Source organism: Megascapheus bottae, chromosome 37, assembly GCF_031878675.1.
Source record: "Megascapheus bottae isolate mThoBot1 chromosome 37, mThoBot2.hap1, whole genome shotgun sequence".
In the NCBI taxonomy this organism is placed as follows: Eukaryota; Metazoa; Chordata; class Mammalia; order Rodentia; family Geomyidae; genus Megascapheus; species Megascapheus bottae.
The window spans coordinates 2,802,805-2,824,046 of record NC_143545.1 but is presented as its reverse complement, the minus strand read 5'-3'; the positions used below and the strand labels follow the sequence as shown (position 1 = coordinate 2,824,046).

General features: G+C 45.5%; 1 protein-coding gene and 1 long non-coding RNA gene across 2 annotated transcripts in view; one reads left to right on the top strand and one right to left on the bottom strand.

The window, feature by feature from the left end:
- Positions 1 to 17,410, bottom strand: part of LOC150042059 (uncharacterized) — a 272,005-nt gene extending 254,595 nt beyond the window's left edge. Inside the window, exons 1-2 of the long non-coding RNA XR_016533680.1 lie at positions 17,304 to 17,410; positions 5,889 to 5,997 (exon numbers count right to left, since the gene is read on the bottom strand). This is a non-coding gene — a long non-coding RNA (uncharacterized LOC150042059). The remainder of the gene's footprint in view (positions 1 to 5,888; positions 5,998 to 17,303) is intronic.
- On the top strand, positions 942 to 4,223 carry LOC150042060 (C-type lectin domain family 2 member D11-like; the record flags this gene model as incomplete). The annotated part of the gene is made up of 3 exons (XM_090325313.1): positions 942 to 1,121; positions 1,462 to 1,568; positions 2,633 to 4,223. Coding segments are annotated over 3 exons (495 nt in total), but the record flags the coding sequence as incomplete, so codon positions are not given.
- Positions 17,411 to 21,242: the final 3,832 nt, after the last annotated feature.

Genomic DNA, 21,242 nt, shown 5'->3' with positions numbered 1-21,242 from the left:
GCCGGGTGCTGGTGGCTCACACCTGTCATCCTGGCTACTCAGGAGGGTGAGATCTGAGGATCACAGATCAAAGCCAGTCCAGGCAGGAAAGTCCATGAGACTCTCATCTCCAATGAACCATCAGAAAATCAGAAGTGGTGCTGAGGCTCAAAGTGGTAGAGTGCTAGTCTTGAAGGGAAAAGCTCTGGGACAGCACATGGGCCCTGAGTTCAAGCTCCCTGACAAAAGAAAAAAAGTATATACAGCATAGTAGTATAATACAATACAGAGTATACATTTATAACAGACCATGTGATATAGTATGTCATATATTATGATATATATATTTATAATACCTACTGTATTACATGATCACGTAGGGGTTTGAACTCAGGACCTGGATCCTGTCTCTAAGCTTTGTCTCAAGGCTGCTGCCCTGTCACTGGAGCCACAGCTCCCCTTCTGCCCTTTTTATGGCTCCTTGGAGATAAAGAGTCTCCCAGACTTTCCTGGCTGCCACCCTCACATTTCGGGCTCCTGAGTAGCTGGGGTTACAGGGAGGAGACACCAGTGCTCAGCTCCTCCATTCTTTCCTTTTCCACCATTGCAAGATGGCCTTTGGTGGTAATTGAGCAGGACAAGCCACAAGACGGGAACACTATGATCATTTTCCTTCTACATTCAAACCCTTGGATTCAAACCCTCCTCTTTCTCTGTGTACAGTCAAAGGGTTCCAGGAAAAATACTCAGGAATATAGTAAAATACCCAGGAATATCATCACAAATCACCCGCGCCAAAGTTCACTGCTGTCTGCTGACTATTATGGTTCTGTTTGGGATGACAGTTGTACTAACAGTGATTCTAGCAGGTGAGTGGCTTTGAATGGCCAATGGGTGGCTTAGGCCCCGGGACGGGCACAGAAAACAGAAGACTGATTATAAAGCAAATCCATTGTGTGTTAGGGAACCAAGCAGAAAGCCGCATTCCAGAGCACAGCCTGTTTTCTTGTCCAAGAGAGTGGATTGGCTTTGGGAATCAGTGTTTCTACTTTTCTGAGGATACAAGGAACTGGACGTCCAGTCAGGACTTTTGTGCCTCCTTTGGAGCCAATCTGGCCAACTTTGACACCATCCAGGACCTGGTAAGAAATGCTTTTGGGGTTCCTGTTCTCTGTGACATGCTGAAGACACCCCACCCCAACTCGAATAGGTTGTGTGAAGTTAAAGGGTTGGGCGCCAGGAGCTCACGCTGTCATCCAGCTACCCAGGAGGCTGAGATGGGAGGATCGAAGTTCCAAGACAAATTGTGGAAGTCGGGTTGGCACATACACACAAAGAAGAGAAAAAGAATTATTAGTCCTAATACAGAGCTTCTCAGAGGCTGAGATGTGAGATCACAGTTTGAAGCCGGCCTTTGACAGAAAAACAAAATACATCCAAAGTCAAGGACTCCCATTTTCAACTCACTGTGTTTTATTACAGAATTTCCTGAAAAGATACAAAGATTCGTACGATCATTGGATTGGACTGAGAAGAGAATCCTCAAAGCACAGCTGGAAGTGGGCAGACAACACAGACTTCACCAACTTGTACGTTGTCAACCATCTTTTGGCTTGTTTGTTTTGGGTCTGGATTGGGGCTTGAACTCAGGGGCTGGGTCCTTGTTCCTGAGGTTTTGCTCAAGGCTAGTGCTCTACCACTTGAACCACAGCACCACTTCTACCTTTTGCTAAATAGTTTATTGGAGATAAGATTCTCATGGACTTTTCTTCCTGGGCTGGCTTTGAACTGTGATCCTCAGATCTCAGCCTCCTGAGTAGCTGGATGACAGCTGTGAGTCCTGGAACCCAGGATGGATTTGTTGTTGTTGATGTTTTATTTTTCTGCATTTTGGAAACAGTTGAGCCTGAGTGAAGGTCACGTCTAGGGAGCCCACAGGTGGTCGTGGGTCATGAATGAATGTGTGGTTCTTCTGACTGGGATGGACGGGTGATGGACAGACAGGTGGCATTCACACCAGGACTTTGAGAATGGAGAAGAAACGCAACTCAGTCAGCAGTGCTCATCACCAATGTGAGACGACCGCTAGTCTCTTACTTCTGTTAAAACTACAGACAACAAATGCGGGCGCGGTGGCTCATGCTTATAATTCTAGCTACTCAGGAGGCTGAGATCTGAGTATTAAGGTTCAAAGCCAGCCAGGGAAGTAGGGCTTGGCTCAAGGGTATGGAATTAGCCTTGAGCTCAGGAAGAGCACCCAGGAAAAACCTACAGACCACAAGCTGTGTGCTGGTGGCTCTCACCTGTCATCCTAGCTACATGGGAGGCTGAAATCTGAGAATCAAGAGTTCGAAACCACCCTAGGCAGGAAAATCCATGAGACTCTTACCTCCCTTTAACCACAAAAAAAGAAAAGAAAGAAAGAAAGAAAGAAAGAAATAAGAAGGAAAGAAAGAAAGAAAAGCTAGAAATGTTCAGAAGTGGTGCTGTGGCTCATAATGGGAGATCAGGACTCGTCTTGAGCACAAAAGCTCAGGGACAGCAGCCCAGGCCCCAAGTTCAAACCCCACACCTGACAAAAAGGTAAAGAAAAATGAACAAAAGCAAGTAAGTACCCAGTGTGAATACTGCACGTGTTTCTGCTTGGCTCTAGGGTGGAAGTTCGAGGCTCTGGGGAATACGCCTATTTGAGTGAAGTTGGAATTAGCAGCGCCAGGGTCTACGCAGACAGAAAGTGGATCTGCAGCAAACCAAGCCACTACGCCCAGTGCCCAGCTGCCTCCAGCTCTCTCCTACCCCGTGTCGTCTCCTCCTCTACATACTGTCTGCTTGTAGCTGGGATCCTCATAGCTCATGCCTAGAACCCCAGCTACACAAAAGACTGACATCTGAGTGTTGCTCTCCAGGAACACAGGTAGGACACAGGTAGGACACGGGGCCAGCCTGAAGTCCCACAGAGCCGAGGAGATGGCAAGTAACCCAGCCCTCCCCCAATTACCCGGGAGAAAACAGCCAGGCACTGTGTCAGCCATGAAAGCGCAGCAGATCTCAGGTTTATTGTGTTGGGCACTTAGTTATATACTGTGGGGGAAAGAGATGGAGAAGCAGAAAGGACCCAACAGAAAAAAGGCCAAGGTGCTGTCACTAAGGGTCAGGGCAAACTTTCAGGTTTCTACTGGGCAGGACCTGTGCAAGAAATCATGCAAGGGCTGCAGTCCTGCGCTAGGGGTTCAGTGGAGTCATGTTCACAGAAACACCTCAAGAGAGGTCTGCGAGGAAGGCCTGGACAAAGCCCTTTAGTGGCCGCTGAGCCAGAATGGTGAACAGGCCCCAGAGACGGCGATCAGGCACCAACATCTGAGGACCTGGGTCGAAGCCAGCCTTGAGCCAAAGATCTGAGGGATAGTGGCCAAGCAGGGAGTTCAAGACTCAGTATTGAAAAAAAAAAACCCTGCATTTTGGGGGGCAGGGGGTACCGTGCACCCATATTGGTTTGCTGTACAATGAATGAAGTTCAGGGTGGGCACAGTGATGCTAGTGGAGGGAAAAGTTGCTCACTTCTGTTCCTGGGTTCTCTGGGGGTGAGGGTGTCAGATCACCTGGGGAATATGAGTCAATTACCCACATATGAGGGTGACACAGCCACCTTCAAAGGCCCGCAGTATCTGAAAAGATGAGGGATTTACACATTTCCCACCTGAAACTCATTGCAGTTCTGTCTTTCATTTTCACAATTATCTTTACCTTCAAGAAGTTGTAAAAAGGGCGATGGTGAGGGCAGGGTAATGGGACCAAGACATGAGAAAGGATATCAATGTTTGTGAAGTAATAATGCACCTTCTAGCTGGTGAATACTAATAATCTTAATTTCAATAATATATGCAAAAAAAATCACAAAAGAGTTTCAATTCACCATGTCTACCTAGGAGTGCAAGGCATCATTTCTGTGTATGTGTGTGTGTGTGTGTGTGTGTGTGTGTGTGTGTGTATGTGTATTGGTCCTGGGGCTTGAACTCAGGGCCTGGGCACTGTCCCTGAGCGTTTGTGGTGCTCTACCACTTGATCCACACCTCCGCTTCTGCCTTGTTGCTGGTTTGTTGGAGATAAGAAGTTTATGGATTTCTGCCCCAGGCTGGCTTGGAACCCTGATCCTCAGATCTCAGCCTCCTGATTAGCTGGGATGGCAGAGTGAGTTGCCAGCCCCTGACATGGCACTTCAATGAGTGTTGATCGCTTTCAAATTTTCCACTGTGGCCCTCCCGAACCCCATCTGTTTGTGTCTCTCTTCTATTTTTTCCTAGTCCCTGCCCCCCTTTTCAGGAATCCCAATCTGCAAAGCCTGGTTTGCTGCCCGCTGGCTCCGGCACTATCCCTTCATGCTTTAGGAGTTTGTTTATTTTTGGTGGTTCTTCTTTGTCTTTCTCTTTTTGCGGGGAGGGAGGGCAGTTCTTTTCTTTCTTAAAAAACATTTCTAAGTTGTCTGCCGCCCTGAGCCCGCGCCCCATGTGTAGGTGATCTGCGGGGTGCGGCCTGAGCCAGGGACAAGGAAGAGTGTGCGGGCGCTTGGCAGGCACGGGACGCGGGGACCCGGGGCGCAGGGACCCGGGGTCCACGCACGGCCGCCCGGCCTTGCCACTGCCGCCCTTGCTGGGCTCTTCCCAGGGAACAGGGAGCCTTCAGGTGGCCCAGAGGAAGTAGGCGGAGTTGCGGGCCACCATGGAAGAGCTGGGGAAGGGGATCAGACCACCAACGCAGGGAGCCATGGAGAGACTCCAGCGGGGCTCCCTAGCCCCACGTCCTAGCCTTCTGCTAGAGGAGCATGCGCGGCCCCCACGCACTCTTCCTCGCCTGCTTGTGCCGCGGCCCCGCACATCACCTATACATGGGTGGGGCAGGGGGCAGCCGAGGACTTAGAAAAAAAAATTATTTTAAGAAAAAAAAGAACAGCCTTCCTTCCCTGCAAAAAGAGAAAGAGGAAGAAGAACCACCAAAAATAAATACATAAAGTGCACGCCTAAAGCATGAGGGGATAGGAGTGAAGGACCCCAGGTCAGAACCATAGTGCTGCCACTTAAAGTTTAACTCATGCTTTTGCTACCTAAGGAACTGTGGCCAGTTGGCTATAGATTAAGGGAGCCAGCAAGCAATTTGTCCACACACACCTCAAAGCAGTGATGCTGTGAGGTGAGGGGGAGAGGCTGACAGTCAGGGTTTGCACAGTGTTTTCAAAGGCAAATATCACAGATTTACACCCATCAGGTGGTCAGATGAAATAAGATAGGGATTAGGGAGCTTCCCAGGCTGGTGGAAACCTGTTGGGAGCCAGAGTGGAATCAAATTGTACCTTGATTTGCATCAGACAATGGCTTTATTGTCTTATTGTTTTCTGGCCTTATTCTGTTTAAATGACCTGAGATTTACCATAGGAATGTAACAGCTGGAAGTTCCCTGGTTTCAAGATCTCACTTAGACTCTCTTGGGCTGCGGCATATGGCTCAGCCTCAGGTTTTTCAGAAGGGTCCTTTAATTTATAAATTTCCCTTAATTCAAGATTAAGTTCAGCATTCTCATGTTGAGGATTTATGCATTCACTTACTAAATTCCATACATTAATAGCCTCTACTGGGGTCTTTTCGGGGCCATATACATTATAATATTCTTGAATTCTTTTTCCTATCCGCTGCCAGGTTTTTAGGAATTCCTCCTCTATAGACCTCGGGCATGCCTCCTCGACAAAGTGTAGGAAGCCCTGAAGCACCCCTTTTTCCACCCACGTTCCGTGGGCTTCAAGTAGGCCTGTTAAAATCGGTACATATGACGTATGGCTATGAGTTTGACCCATAATTTTTACTCCTGACTATACACTCTCTTAAGATCCTCTCTTAATAGTCCTACGATGTGTTACTCACCACTGCGGGGTCCTCCACCGTCGTCCCAGATTTTCAGGGTCCCTGTTCGGGCGCCAGTTGCCGGGGCCTACCGGCAGCAAATTGGGGTTCCTGAAATAGGGGGCAGGGACTGGAAAGAATAGAAGAAAGACAAACACATTGGTCCGGGAGGTCTGCAGCCCAGGTAAAAACTGCCACCTCGTTTATTGTCAACTCCAGGCTTATCTCCCTTCTTGAAACCAGGGAACTTCCAGGTGTTACATTCCTATGGTAAATCTCAGGTCATTTAAACAGAATAAGGCCATAAAACAATAAGACAATAAAGCCATTGTCTGATGCAAACCAAGGTACAATTTGATTCCACTCTGGCTCCCAACAGAAACCGAGGGGATGTTCTCACGATGCCCGGTCCCATTCAACTGTCAGAGAGTAGTTTTATGGTTTGGGAAACAAATGCTATACAATGCTATACGTGCAGTCTAATTTTCACACAAAATAGGTTGGTTCCTGGAGCTTATGGACACCTGTGTGAACAATGGCTGACTAGGGCTCAGAAGTTCCTGTTTGTGCAGCCTCTGGGTCCTTGGAGATTTTTATTCTGCTTACTGATGGGGAATAATTTTGGGTCTGGGGGTAGTTATTTTTCATCTCTATACCCTGAACAGCTTACATAAACAACAAGACGGCTGCTGCTTCAGAATGAGGGCGCTTCTTAATAGTTTGTAAGCATGCCTTACTAATACCCGTACCTCTCATAACTGGGCAGAAACTTGTGTAAAACCCGACCCTGCCCCTTCCCCATGGTAGTAGTTTTTACAAGCTTAGCCCATGTCCTGCTTGTTCTGTTATCTGTAACGTCCTGTTTGCTATGCTATCTGTAATCAACAACTAGCCGGCAGTAGTACCATCCAGGCCTTGAAAGGAGCTAATTCTATAACAGGACAAGGGTCATTTTCCCCAGGACCACGGGCCCATTGGAATGTGCTACTCAGCACAAAGACCCTACTAGCCCATATTGTTAAGGAGCAGACTTCTGTGCCTGACCAAGCTGTTTCTGGCTTCTGTACAAAATATGCTTTGCTAAGAAAATTATATTATTAGATCACTCACCCCACCCTCTCCCCTTAGTAAATAGGTAGTAGCCTCACAAGCTAATCAATAAGCTCACATCCTACCTCACAAGCAACATGTGCTAACTCAGATAAGGGTCGCTTCCCCACCCAAAGGACATATTTCCCACCGGGCCCTGTCTGAGCGATTATTGGTCAAAATGTATAACTTGTTTCACAAAGATTGGCTGCCTGCGTGCAGACCTTGCTGTAATACTTTAAACTTATTGGCTGTAAAAGCACGGGCTCTGCTATAACGGACTGTAGAACTGTATAAAAAGTCACTCCCGAGACAGATCAGGGCTCTCAGCCACTGACCCGAACCTCACGGATCTCAAGGTCACGTGTTCCTGGGAAGCCTGAGCCCAGACACTGACCCGAACCTTGCGGATCTCGTGGTCAAGTGGACTTGGGAGCCCGAGCATATGCCCGAATAAAATCCTCTTGCCTATTGCATCCAGTGGTCCCTGTGTGCGTCCTTGGGTGCGGGTCTCTGCAGGTCTTTCAGTCTTACCTGGAACTTGTTAAGGACCAAATTGTAATTTTGGTTACATTTGACAAGCTAGTAAGAATGATCTGTCCCTCTCTGTGGGCCTGCCTAAAATTGTTACAGAAAATCTACAAGGCAAAACTGGAATGGCAATGAAACAATCGTTTGATAGCACTAACTTTCCCTTTTTTTTTTTACTTTGAAACAAATGTTTAGGACAATCTCACTTCCAAATTTTATCCAGAAACCATTACTAATTAAAAAAAAAAATTTACTAATCTTTGCTTTAACATTTCACACTTTATCCTTTATTTGCTTTGGAATTAATCTGATAGGCTCAAGGTTGTCCCCTTTTGCCTCCAGGCCAAGAGGCTTTTTCTTTGTTTTTTTTTTCCCCTGTCTGACTTACTGCCTAGAACTCCAATAACAGATTAAACTCAAATTACAGTTTTTCCTTGATGCAATAATTACAAATATCACTGTACCCAAATCCAGACTTAGCATCTTTCTTTCCCTAACTAGTATTGAAACTAAATCATAAGTAGATAAATTTTCAAACATTCCTTTTAAAGCCTTTCCCCCCCACCCAATTTCATACATTTTTAAGGGGCAGTTTCAGAAGTACCAATCACATCACCCACATTTTACCATCAAGTTTTCAGTGTCAGTAGCAGAAAAAGGTACAGGATGAAGGTGAGTCATCCGGCCCCTTCTACCCATCTGTCTGGGCTTAGATGCACAGCTTTTACGCTATGTGTGAACTTTCCCTAGGGCCTGATCCACCATGGAAAACCATAGCTACACCTTTGCCAGTTCTCCTCTCAACCTCAAAATCAGGCCCACAGGCCTACCCTAAATTTTCCCTGTCCTTTCTCTTGCCACTTGATTACACAAACACTTTTAGACAAAGTTCCTAACACTGATAAGTAAACTATAAGTTTTGAATACTTATTTCTAACACTTATCCTTAAATTTAGTCGAGGGAAATAAATCCCAATTTCCCTGATGCCTTTTTGCTAAACTAGATAACTTGATTATAAAATAAACAAACTAATGCATTTTATTTTTTTTTATTTTTATTTTTTTTTGCCAGTCTTGGCCTTGAGCTCAGGGCTTGAACACTGTCCTTGGACTTTCTCAAGGCTAGAGCTCTACCACTTGAGCCTCAGCACCACTTCCGGCTTTTTTTCTATATGTGGTACCAAGGAATCAAACCCGGGTCTTCGTGCATGCTAGGCAAGCACTTTAACCACTAGGCCAAACTCCCGGCCCCGAGACTAATGCATTTTAATACCAGATTTTTTAATGCAAATCACAGAATCCTTAGAAAAATCTTTTAACTCATTCCTCTTAATGCAATAATTCTTTGAGATATTTGGAATGCCCAAACTTGATCATTTTTCTTGGAGTTTAGACTTAAATCACCCATTAACCTTTGTGTGTGTCAAGTAGAAACTCACCCAATGTTTTACACAGCATGCTGACAGTTTAGTCTTGAACATGTTCGTTCACTCACTCACTCACACACACACATTCATACTCACAAAGATCTTAAAGTGCACAAAATTAATATCAGTGGCAAGAGATACTTTTGCCAATCTTACTCTTGAATCCTTTAAGACAAAACTTCTTACTGAGCACTTGCTAGGCCTTTTATTTCCAGGGTTTATGTGCTAGCAAGTTAATTTAGCATAACCAAAGTCTTCGAATTCTTTCTCCTGGAGCTAAACTCCCAGCCCCCTCTTTTTACCATGTTTTAGCTGTGCTGTCCCTGAGCTTTTTCACTGGAGGCTGGCACCCTACCACTTGAGCCACTTCACTCCACTTCTGGCTTTTTGGCGCTGAACAGGAGCTAAGGAATTTCCCAATCTTTCCTGCCCTAGAGTGTTTTCACTTCAGGTAATATCTGAGCCTATAAGCCAAAGAAATCATTATTATTATTATGAAAAACAGATCTTGGGGAACAGAGAAGGTGGCTTAGTGGTAGAGTGCTTGCCTAACATGCACAAAGCCCTAGTTTCCATTCCTCAGTACCACAGACATAGAACGAGAAAGAAGTGCAGCCGTGGCTCAAGTGGTCGAGCACTAGCCTTGAGAAAATTCAGGAATGGTGCCCAGACCATGAGTTCAAGCCCCAGGACTGGCAAATAGTAATGATAATAATAACAATAATAATTCTGACACATTAATCATTTCATTTCTAATCCACTGAATTTCAGATCCTGATTCCTCCCTTGTTTTTGTTCTGTTTTTATTTGTTTGTTTATTTTCTCTGTCAGGATTAAGACCCAGGAAAGGCAGAAGGCTGGTGGGAGAATCTGCATATCCAGCTGTCCTGTAACACTTGCAAATGCTAAGGTTACCTCCTTAATTCCAGCCCTCCAGCAAGTTCTGTCCAAACAGAACCAGGAGGAGAAATGACAGGTCGGGCAGGCTCAGCTGGACTGTTACAGAAACATCTGCCTTCCACAGGCTACCCAGAAAGGAGGCCAGCAGGTAACTTGCATTAAGATTGAAGTCTCCCACATAGGCAGCTAGGCTGGGGCGGAGTGGGGAAAGAGAGATCTGGGATGGGTGACTCGAGTGGAGGTAACATTCCTCTCCTTCCTCCTCCTCCTCCTCCTTTCTTCCTTCTTTTCTTCTGCTTCTTCTTTTTTTTTTTTTTGCCAGTCCTTGGCTTGAGCTCAGGGCCTGAGCACTGTCCTTGAACTTTCTCAAGACTAGAACTCTACCACTTGAGCCTCTGCACCAGTTTTTTCTATGTATGAGGTATTGAGGAATCGAACCATGCATTCTAGACAAGCACTCTACCACAAGGCCAAGCTCCCAGCCCTTATTTTTTAAATTTTTTTATTGGCAGTCCTGAGGCTTGAACTCAGGGGCTGGGCACTGTCCTTGAACACCTTTTACTCAAGTGCTCTGCCACTTGAGCCACAGCCCCACTTCCCTCCTGGCCTACTTTTATATGACATTTTTATTTTCATATTTTATTATTCCATATATTTATATTATATATATACCATTTACATGTAGATCATATAGTATGTTATATGATTGATAAAGTAGAAAATACAACAATTAAGTAGCACCATGTAACTTAATCCTGTATGTAATATAAGGGTCTATGTAGCCAGGGGGCTGGGGTTTACATTTGTCATTCCAGCTACTCAGGTGACTGGTGGTCAAGCCATCCTGAGCAGGAAAGTCCATGAGCCTCTTCTCTCCAATGAACCAGCAGAAAAGTAGAGGTGGAGCTGTGGATCAAAGTGGTAGAGCACTAACTAGCCTTGAGGGAAAACCTTCAAGGACAGTGCCCAGGACCTGAGTTCAAGCCCCAGAAATACCAAAAAAGAAAGTATATATAATAGTATAATATACTGTGTAATATTATCATGTTATATTATGCAGTATATTTATAATAGACCATATACTACTATGTTACATAACTGTGTATGTATCATAGAACATAAATAGTATGTCATATGACATATTTATATTATCTGTCATATAGCATATGGTCAAGCTGGGATTTGAACTCAGGGCCTGGACCCTGTTTCTTAGCTTTGTCTCGCAAGCCTGGTGCTCTATCACTGGAGACACAGCTGTCCTTCTGCCCTTTTCCCGGCTCCTTGAAGACTTCCCTGCCTGCCACCCTCACATCTCAAGCTCCTGAGTAGCTGGGGTTACAGGAGGAGACACCAGTGCTCAGCTCCTCCATTCTTTCCTTTTCCACCATTGCAAGATGGCCTTTGGTGGTAATTGGGCCAGGACAAGCCACAAGACGGGAACGCTATGATCATTTTCCTTCTAGAGCTTTCCTTGGATTCAAACCCTCCCCTTTCTCTGTTTGCAGTGAAGGGGCTCCAGGAAAAATACACAGGAATATCATCACCTATCACGCCGGCCAAACACCACTGCTGTCTGTTGACTATTGTGGCTCTGTTTGGGACGACAGTTATGCTAATGGTGATTCTAGCAGGTGAGTGGCTTTGAATGACCAATGTGTGGCTTAGGCCCCAGGACGGGCACAGAAAACAGAAGACTGATTATAAAGCAAATCCATTGTCTGTTCGTGAACCAAGCAGAAAGCCGCATTCCAGAGCACAGCCTGTTTTCTTCCTGTCCAAGAGAGTGGATTGGCTTTGGGAATCAGTGTTTCTATTTTTCTGAGACCAGAAGGAACTGGACATCCAGTCAGGACTTTTGTGCCTCCAAAGGAGCCAATCTGGCCACCTTTGACACCATCCAGGACCTGGTAAGAAATGCTTTTGGGGTTCCTGTTCTCTGTGACATGCTAAAGACACCCCACCCCGACTTGGAGAGGTTGTGTGAAGTTAAAGGGTTGGGCGCCAGGAGCTCACGCTGTCATCCAGCTACCCAGGAGGCTGAGATGGGAGGATTGAAGTTCCAAGACAAACTGCAAGAAAGTTGGTGAGACTCTTACCTCCCAGGAAAAAGGTGGAACGAGATTTGTGTTAAAGCCTTGAGCACAAGAGCTCAGGGACAGGACTGGCAGGGTGGCTTGGTTTTAAGAGCTTGATAGCATGCAGGAAGTCCTGGGTTTGATTCCTCAGAACTACATATGGCAAAAAGATGGGAAGTGGAGCTGTGGATCAAGTGGCAGAGTGCTAGCCTTGAGGAAAAAGAGACTCAGGGGGGCGGAAGTTTGGCCTAGTGGTACAGTGCTTCCCTAGCATGCACGAAGACCCAGGTTTGATTCCTCGGCACCACATACATAGAAAAAAAAGCCAGACGTGGTGCTGAAGCTCAAGTGGTAGAGCTCTAGCCTTGAGAAAGTTCAAGGACAGTGCTCAGGCGTTGAGCTCAAGCCCAGGACTGGCAAAACAAAACAAAACAAACAAAAAAGACTCAGGAACACTGCCAGGCCCTGACTTCAAGCCCAATATTGGCACGCTTATGTAACCACGAACACACGAACACACACACACACATAGTTTCTCAGGAGGCTGAGAAGTGATATAACAGTTCTAAGCTAGCCTGCGACAGGGGAAAAATAAACTTCACCCGAAAGACAAGGACTCTCATTTTCAACTCACTGTGTTTTATTACAGAATTTCTTGAAAAGATACAAAGATTCATACAATCATTGGATTGGACTGAGAAGAGAATCCTCAAAGCACAGCTGGAAGTGGGCAGACAGCACAGACTTCACCAACTTGTACGTTTTCAACCATCTTTTGGAGTGCTTGTTTGTTTTGGGCAAGGACTGGGGCTTGAACTCAGGGCCTGGGCCCTTGTTTCTGAGGTTTTACTCAAGGCCAGCGCTCTACAACTTGAGCCACAGCGCCACTTCTATCTTTTGCTAAAGAGTTTATTGGAGATTAGAGTCTCGTGGACTTTGCTGGCAGGGCTGGCTTTGAACTGTGATCCTCAGATCTCAGCCTCCTGAGTAGCTGGATGACAGCTGTGAGTCCTGGAACCCAGCATGGATTTGTTGTTGTTGATGATGTTTTATTTTTCTGCATTTTGGAAACAGTTGAGCCTGAGTGAAGGTCACGTCTAGGGAGCCCACAGGTGGCCGTGGGTCATGAATGAATGCGTGGTTAGTGTGACTGGGATGGACGGATGATGGACAGACAGGTGGCATTCACACCAGGACTTTGAGAATGGAAAAGAAACGCAACTCAGCCATCAGTGCTCATCACTAATGTGAGATGACCGCTGGTCTATTCTGTTGAAACCCCAGACAGGGGCCGGTTTGTGGCCTGGTGCTGGAATGCTTTCCTAACATGCACAAAGCTCTAGGTTCGATTCCTTCCTAGCACATACATAGAAATGGTGCAGTGGCTAAAGTGGTAGAGCTTCATCCTCGAGCCAGAGAAGCTCAGGGACAGTGCCATGCCCTGAGTTCAAGTCCCAGGACTGGCAAGAAGAAAATAAATAAATAAAAGGAGGGGAAAAAAAAGACAGGCAACAAGCTGCGCTCTGGTGGCTATCACCTGTCATCCTAGCTACACGGGAGGGTGAAATCTGAGAATCAGTGTTCAAAACCAACCGAGGCAGGAAAACCCATGAGACTCTTATCTCCCATGAACCACACACACACAAAAAAAATAAGCCAGAAGTGGTGCTGTGGCTCATAATGGGAGAGCAGGCCTAGTCTTGAACACAAAACCTCAGGGAGAGACCAAGCCCTGAGTTCAAACCGCATACTTGACAAAAAGAAAAAAAAGAAAGCAAGTATGTAGCCAAATGTGAATGCTGCACGTGTTTCTGCTTGGCTCCAGGGTGGAAGTTCGAGGAGGCCCTGGGGAATACGCCTATTTGGATGATGTTGGAATTAGCAGCGCCAGGGTGTACGCAGAGAAAAAGTGGATCTGCAGCAAACCAAGCCTCTACGCCCAGTGTCCAGCTGCCTCCAGCTCTCTCCTACCCAGTGTCTCCTTCTCTACATACTGTCTGCTTGTAGCTAGGATCCTAATTGCTCATGCCTAGAATCCCAGATATGCAAAAGACTAACATCTGAGGACCTGGGTTCAAAGCCAGCCCGGGCAGGAAATTCTGTGAGAGTCTCAGCTCCAGTGAAACACTAGAAAACCAGCAGAGGCACTGTGGCTTAATTAGTAGAGCACTAGTCTTGAGCTAGGGCCAGTGCTCAGGCCCTGAGTTCAAGCCCCAGGATTGCCAACTAAAATAAATAAAGTTTACAGCAACTTTAGCGTTGCTACTAGGGGACAAAGATGTGACTTCTCTATTCTGGGGTTCATGGAGCCAGGGGGTGTCAGAGCCCACTGGAAACACGAGTCATTCACCAGTGACACACATGCATGACACGACCAGGCGTCAAAGGCCTGTGCTACCAGAAGATGGGGATTTACACATTTCCCACCTGAAGCTCATCCCACTTCCTGCTTTTACTTTCACCGTATCTTTACTTCCAAGGAATTGTGAAGAAGGTGAAGGGATAAAAAAGAATAATAACTACCCCCAGATTCAAAATTATTCCCCTTCAGCAAGCAGAATAGAAATCTGTTGGGAGCCAGAGTGGAATCAAACTGTACTTTAATTTGCATCAGATAATTGCTTGATTGTCTTATTGTTTTTTGGCCTTCTCCTGTTCAATTGATCTGAGATTTACCATATGAATGTAACCCCCAACAGTTCCCTGATTAACCATCTGGATGTAACACCTGGCAGTGCCCTGGTCTCAAGAAGGGATATAAGCTTTGAGTTGATAATAAACGGGGCAGCAGTTTTTGCCTGGGCTGCAGACCTCCCGGACCCGATGTGTTTGTCTCTCTTCTATTTTTTCCAGTCCCTGCCCCCTATTTCAGGAACCCCAATTTGCTGCCGGTAGGCCCCGGCAGAAACAGTGATTGGAAAATGTCTCCAAGGACCCAGAGGCTGCACAAATGGGAAAGAAAAATTAATAAGCCACCTTATCTGAAAGGAACTTATAAACCCAGTCAGCCATTGTTTGTGCAGGTGTCCATAAGCTCCAGGAACTCGCCTATTTTGTGTCAAAATTAGATTACACGTATAGCATTTGTTTCCCAAGCCATAAAACTACTCTCTCTGACAGTTGAAGGGGACTCAACTTCTATCAGTTTCCATTGCCATGGAAAGTCCCCTGAGCCCCACCTTATCTCACTCGACCACTTGGTGGGTGTAAATCTGTGGTTTTTGCCCTTAAAAAGACTGCGTAAACCCTGATTAACAGCTCCTCCCTCCTCACTGCAATGAGTGAGCAGCAGAGGGACGCCTGGCTCTTGGTGGTCTTCCTTGGGGCCCCCTCCTCTGTGCACAACAAAGGATTCCTTTCCTCTCCCCATGTTATGTTAGAAACGCAACACATCTATTCTCTCTCTCTCTCTCTCTCTCTCTCTCTCTCTCTCTGTATAGTGTGTGTGTGTGTGTGTGTGTTGTGCTACTCACTTAACATGGGGAAATGACATTCTTCTTTACAATTCTAAATAACTGAACTTGGAATCTTATGTAATCTAGCCCTAGACATAGACTTAGTAGAAATGGATGGCATTGTAGAAGTTCTGTTTTTGTACCATGGTCATATACTTGTGTGTGTGTGTGTGTATGGTGTATGTGTGAGTGTCTGTTCTGGGCCCTGAACTCAGGGACTCGTGCTGTTGGTTGGCTGTTCTTCTGAAGAAGGCTCTCTACCATTTGAGCCTCAGCTCCACTTCTGGCTTTTTGCTGGTCCATGGGTGATACGAGTCTCACAGATTTTCCTGCCCAGGCTGGCTTTGAACTGTGATCTGTCATTTTAAAGATTACCAAAAATGGGTGCAGAAGTAGGTGAGCAGATTCCAGAGGCAGAGCTGCGAGCTGGATTTTGTGAAATGTGAACCACGTGATTCTAACTTGAAGCCACACCTACTTTTTGCCTGGGGATTTTCAGATAGCTAAAGCCTTGGCTCAGAGGTTAGGGCACCAGCTCTGAGGGTTTTGTTTATATTTTTTAAAGTATGGGAATAGATAATGCCCTGAGTTCAAGTCCCCCTGTACCAGCACACACACACACGCACATATGTGTGTGTATGAATGTACTTATAATACATATTTTATAAATACATTAGATTATGGCTGGAAGTGTTGCCTAGTGGTAGAGTGCCTGTCTAGCATGCAGGAAGCCCTGGGTTCGATTCCTCAGTACCACAGACACAGAAAAAGCCAGAAGTGGCGCTGTGGCTCAAGTGGTAGAGTTCTAGCCTGAGAAAGGTCAAGAACAGTGTCCAGACCCTGAGTCAAATCCCACAACTAGCAAAAACAAAACATATTATATACACACGTTTACATATGTATGCATGTATGTAATATATAACATATTAATATATTGTGTATAATATACAATTCATATGCCAATGTGCATGTGATTGTATTTCAGACACTATATGTGGGTCTTTTTTTTTTTTTAAAACACTTTCTCAGATTTATGTCTTTTTGTTTGTTTGCCTATCCTGGGCACTGTGTCTCTCCATGGCGGGTGCTCTGACACTTGAGCCACATTTTTTTGCTGGTTCATTGGTGCTAAGAGTCTCCTGGAGTTCCCAGGCTGGCTTTGAACTGTGATCCTCAGATCTCAGCCCCTGGGTATCTGGGGTGACAGCCTGAGCCACCAGCACCGCTCTTAGGCTTTTTCCAGCTCCCTTGCAAACCATGCAGAATAAAAGGCCTTGGGAGGGAGGGGAGGGGATTTCAACCCTTTCTGGCCTAAGCAGAGGCCATGGCGTCTCCACTCTCCTGGTCTCCTGTGGATATGGGACATTGTCACTCTGTACGCTGCAGCCGCGTGCTGCGCCCACACGGGGGCGGTAGATTCCCTGCCAAGTCCACCTGGGCCAGAGACCAAGGCTTCCCTAGCCAGCTGAGTGTGCGTGTGCGTGTGTGTGTGTGTGTAAAACCCCAGAATGAGCAGGGAGCAGTGGGTGAGTGTTTCACGCCTGTCACAGCAGTACTCAGGAGGCTGAGATCTGAGGATGGAGGTTCAAAGCCTGGTCAGGTAGACAAACCTGTGAGACTCTTATCTCCTGTGAACCAGCAAAAAGCCACACATGAACCTTTGGCTCAAGTGGCAGAGCACCAGCCTTGAGGGGGGAAAAACAAGAAACTAAGCAAGAGAACAGGGTCCTGAGTTCAAATTCCAGCACCGGGGTAAAACTCAACACACACAACACACATATACACACGAGTAATCTCTGAGCAGAGCCATGTAGAGACCTGAGTTCCAGTCCTAGTAGAAAATGACAGGTTCAGCTGGCATTTGGTGGCTGTGGAGAATTTTCCTTGTGTTGGATTGGTTTGTTTTTGGGGTCCTGGGGTTTGAACTCAAGGCCAAGCACTTGTAGACATGAGCTTTACCTCTAGAGCCACAGCTCCACTTCCCGTTTTCGGGTGGTTCGTTGACAATAAGAGTCACATACTTTCATGCCCAGGCTGGCTTTGAACCTCCACACTCAGCTCCCAGCCTCCTGAGGATCTGGATAACAGGCGTGAGCAGCAGTGGATAGAGGAGACATTTTCAAGGTCCTGTGTGGAGTTTGGGTGGAAAATACAAAATAACTTTTACCTACTTTAAAGGGTTATAGGGAAGTTGAGTGTAAAACAAACACACCCCTAAAAATCCTCCTCCTCTGGGGCCCTGTGAGGCCTAAATGAATTTTGAACTTTAATGAACTTCAGTAAAGAGTTATTTCTAAGCAGCCTCCATTCTGCAGAAGTTAAGTCTGAGACCGTCTCGTTGTCTGATAGCTCCATCCAGGCTGTACTGGGGACTATCCTTAGGAGGGATGCGTTGTTGTGTCCATCTGTTGTCTGATAGTTCCTGTCTTAGTGGGACGTGGAGTCCACATTTTGGAGGGACACCAAATCCCTCAGGTTTACAGCCTGGATGCGCATGAGATTTGTCTGATTAAGTGTTTTGTCTTGTGTTATGTTAACTGTTTTTAATTGGAGAGAAAAACCAACAGCTAAAATCCTGGAGACGGTAGGCAACGAGGCATCCAGATGCAGAAAGCCTCTGCTTGGATGGCAGAGATGGTGTCAGCTCCTAGAGTCACTCGTGCTTGGCCATTCAAAAGTAATGAGCCTAGAGGTCATAGAATAGTTTGTGAGCATGCCTTACTACTGTCCATGTCAATTTACTCCATAACTGGGCAGGAACTTGTCAGTTATCTGTAATAGTGGGTAGTTCACAATCCTGAATCCCATGTTTGCTCAAAGCCCAAACTGAGCAAATTCTGAGTTGACACCAGCCACAAATTCTGGGAAAAAAGTTTGTGGACCTGAGGTTGTGTCCCTATTGATCTGTATATTGGCTTATATAGATAACTTAGGCATAGTTAGGGTCACAGAAACTAAGATTCCCCAGACAATCAGGAAAATGCCTTTGCAAATGGGGGCTAATAAGTAAGCTACACTGTTGTAGCCAAAGAAAAGATTTGTGCAGTTGGTAAATGTTGTGTTGTTCCTGATATCTAATCCTGGCAACTCCTTCGTAAAATAGGCTAAGCTTTTAGGTCCCTAGAAACAACACCCCTGAGTCAGCTTGAAAAAGTTACAGAACATGGATCTTCTGCCCATCAATCCCCCTCCCCCTTTAAGATAAAGGGATGAGTCATTTTTGGAAAAAAGAGGATAAATTAGAGGCATGGGTAACAGTAGTAACAAATGTACAAGAACGGAAACTGCACTTGTAAGAAATGTTTACAGGTTCAAGTCTTCTATACCTGTCTAGAAAATCCTAGCCTCATTCAAAGGAAATCTGGTTACTAAAAGTTGTCACCCCGGTAAATTATTTTGGGGTCTCGCCTTATACTGTCTTGAAAACCACTGGGGTGCAAGCATAAACAAGTGTGCTCAGGAAAAGCAATCAGGAAATCACTGGAAAAATTCACCAAAGTGAGGCCTTGGGTTAAGCTTCTCTAACCAGTCTGTGCAGAAATTTGCAGGCCACCCAGCAGGAGGTGTGACATTCTACTGGAGCTACTGAGAGACAAGGCTGCTGCTACACATCCGCCTGATTCCACCACCCCACAGCTGTTCCCTAAAGACTAGAAACCCTTGGTGGTGGGACATTCTATCTGGGCTAAGTTCAAAGTCCCCTAACAAAGTCATGGGGGAAAAAAAAAGTTCAGGCAGAAAATCTTACAGAAAAATCAATAGTATAATTTCATATAAATAAAAATAAAATAAGGAGACTGCACCTAAGTAACTTTTTGCAGCCATCATGGTGACTCTGGATGGATGAAGGAAATTTTCCATCTAGTGCTAAACAATCTAGAGGTGAGAGGCACTAAATGTAAATGAGGCCTATAGTCAATTAAGAGAAAAAAAGGTTAGTAAAGGTTTTGGAAAAGGAGTTAAAAAAAATGGTTCATTTTGGATAAAAAAGGATCTGAAAGAAATTGTCTTAAATGTTTGCTCAAAAGGGAAAAATTAAGGAATGTCTAAGTAAGTCGTAGAAGGTTTGAGTATGTAGGTATGAGTATGTCTTGAGTAAAGTTGCTATGCAGTTAGTTAATGCAGTAATGTAAATAGAGTCAGAACTGATACACTGATGTGAGGGGTTACTATGATTGGATGAACATTTCCTAACTGTGAGGGTTTTCTTGGGTGCAGAACTTGGAGGGTATGCTGTATGCTCTTCCAAAGAATGCTGTCTAGCCAGCATTCTGTCCAGCTGTCGGTTAGCAATTGTTAACCCCTCCCCCCCAGGCTGGACTGTATCCAACCTCATGGCCTTCTTCATCATGGTGGTAGTGTGCCGGAGCCAGCTGGCAGCGAACCGGAATTCCTGACCTTGGGGGTGAAGACTGGGAAAAAAAATAGACAAGAGGCAAACAAGATGGGATCAGGAGGACTACAGCCTAAGTCAGCAGCTCAAGAAGGCTATGAGCTTAAGACTGTAGCCCCGATTTATTTCCAAATCAAGCCTTAAATACTTTCTTGAAACTAGGGAACTGCCAGGGGTTACATTTTTACAAAGTGGTAAATCTCAGATCAGTTAAGCAGGACAAGGCCATAAAACAATAAAGCAATAAATTGATAAGGTCTGGGAGCTCACAACACAATGCAGTTCAAAAGTTCCTAGGCCTGGTGCCATACATGACAGCTCCTGTCTTTGTGTGGTTATCTTACTGAGTTATGCAGAATCATGGGTCAGTCTGACTCCACACTCCGGCTCCCAACAGTAGTGTGCCTGTGGATCTACATGTACGTCAAGAGGAAGACCAATGTCTTGTCCCCCCACACAAGTGGGTCTCTCAGCCGCCGGAGGGCGCCTATGAAACTAATGAAGACTGTGTGAAGACTGTCTTAGGGTGTTCAGCTCTTCTCCACAATGAATGAATGTCACTATGATAAACACATGAACTTTTTCGATAATAGGAGCAGCACTGACACTGCAGATGAGTGGACAGGAACAAAGCTTGTGATTGTTTTGTGTGTTGGGACCTTTTTCTGCCTGTTTATTTTTCCAATTCTCTGGTCATCGCAGCCGTGATCAACAACAGAAAATTTCACTTCCCCTTCTACTACCTGTTGGCTAACTTAGCCACTGCCCATTTCTTTGCTGGAATTGTCTATGTCTTCCTGATGTTTAACACAGGCCCAGTTTCAAAAACACTGACTGTCAACCTCTGGTTTCTCTACCAGGGGCCTCTGGACACAAGCCTGACTGCCTCGTGATCAATTAGCTGGCTATTGCTGTGGAGAGACACATGTCAATCATGAGGATGTGGGTCCACAGCAACCTGACCAAAAAGAGAGTAACAGGGGTACCAAGGATGGTTTAAATCTTGGTTTAATGCCTCCCCGTGGCTGACAACATTAATTACAACTCTACTGGGGCCTCTAATTGCCTTACTAATCAAGGTGACCATGTTAATCAGATTGGTGATTTTTGTAAAGAAGAGGATCAATACAGTTCAGGTAATGGTTCTTAGATGACAATACCAACCAGTAAAAGTGGCAATGCAATCAGTAATGAGTCATGATTGACTCATTAATGTACTAGTGAGAGGGAGGAATGTGAGGCTAAATTAATTTTGAAGTTTCATGAACTTTAGTAAAGAGTTATTTCTAAGCAGAAGTTAAGTCTGAGAAAGCTCCTGTTTCTTCTCAGGAGAACTGTGAGATGCTCCATCAGTTGTTGACTCACACAGCTAGCAAGGACGTTCAAAGGTAATCTCTAGGACTACAGCTGTGTTCCACAGCTAGCAAGGCAATCCTGACCTAAATTTCTGTGGAAAACAGTGACATCAGAGCCGATAAGAAATGAAGGAGTGTTCCAATGTAAAA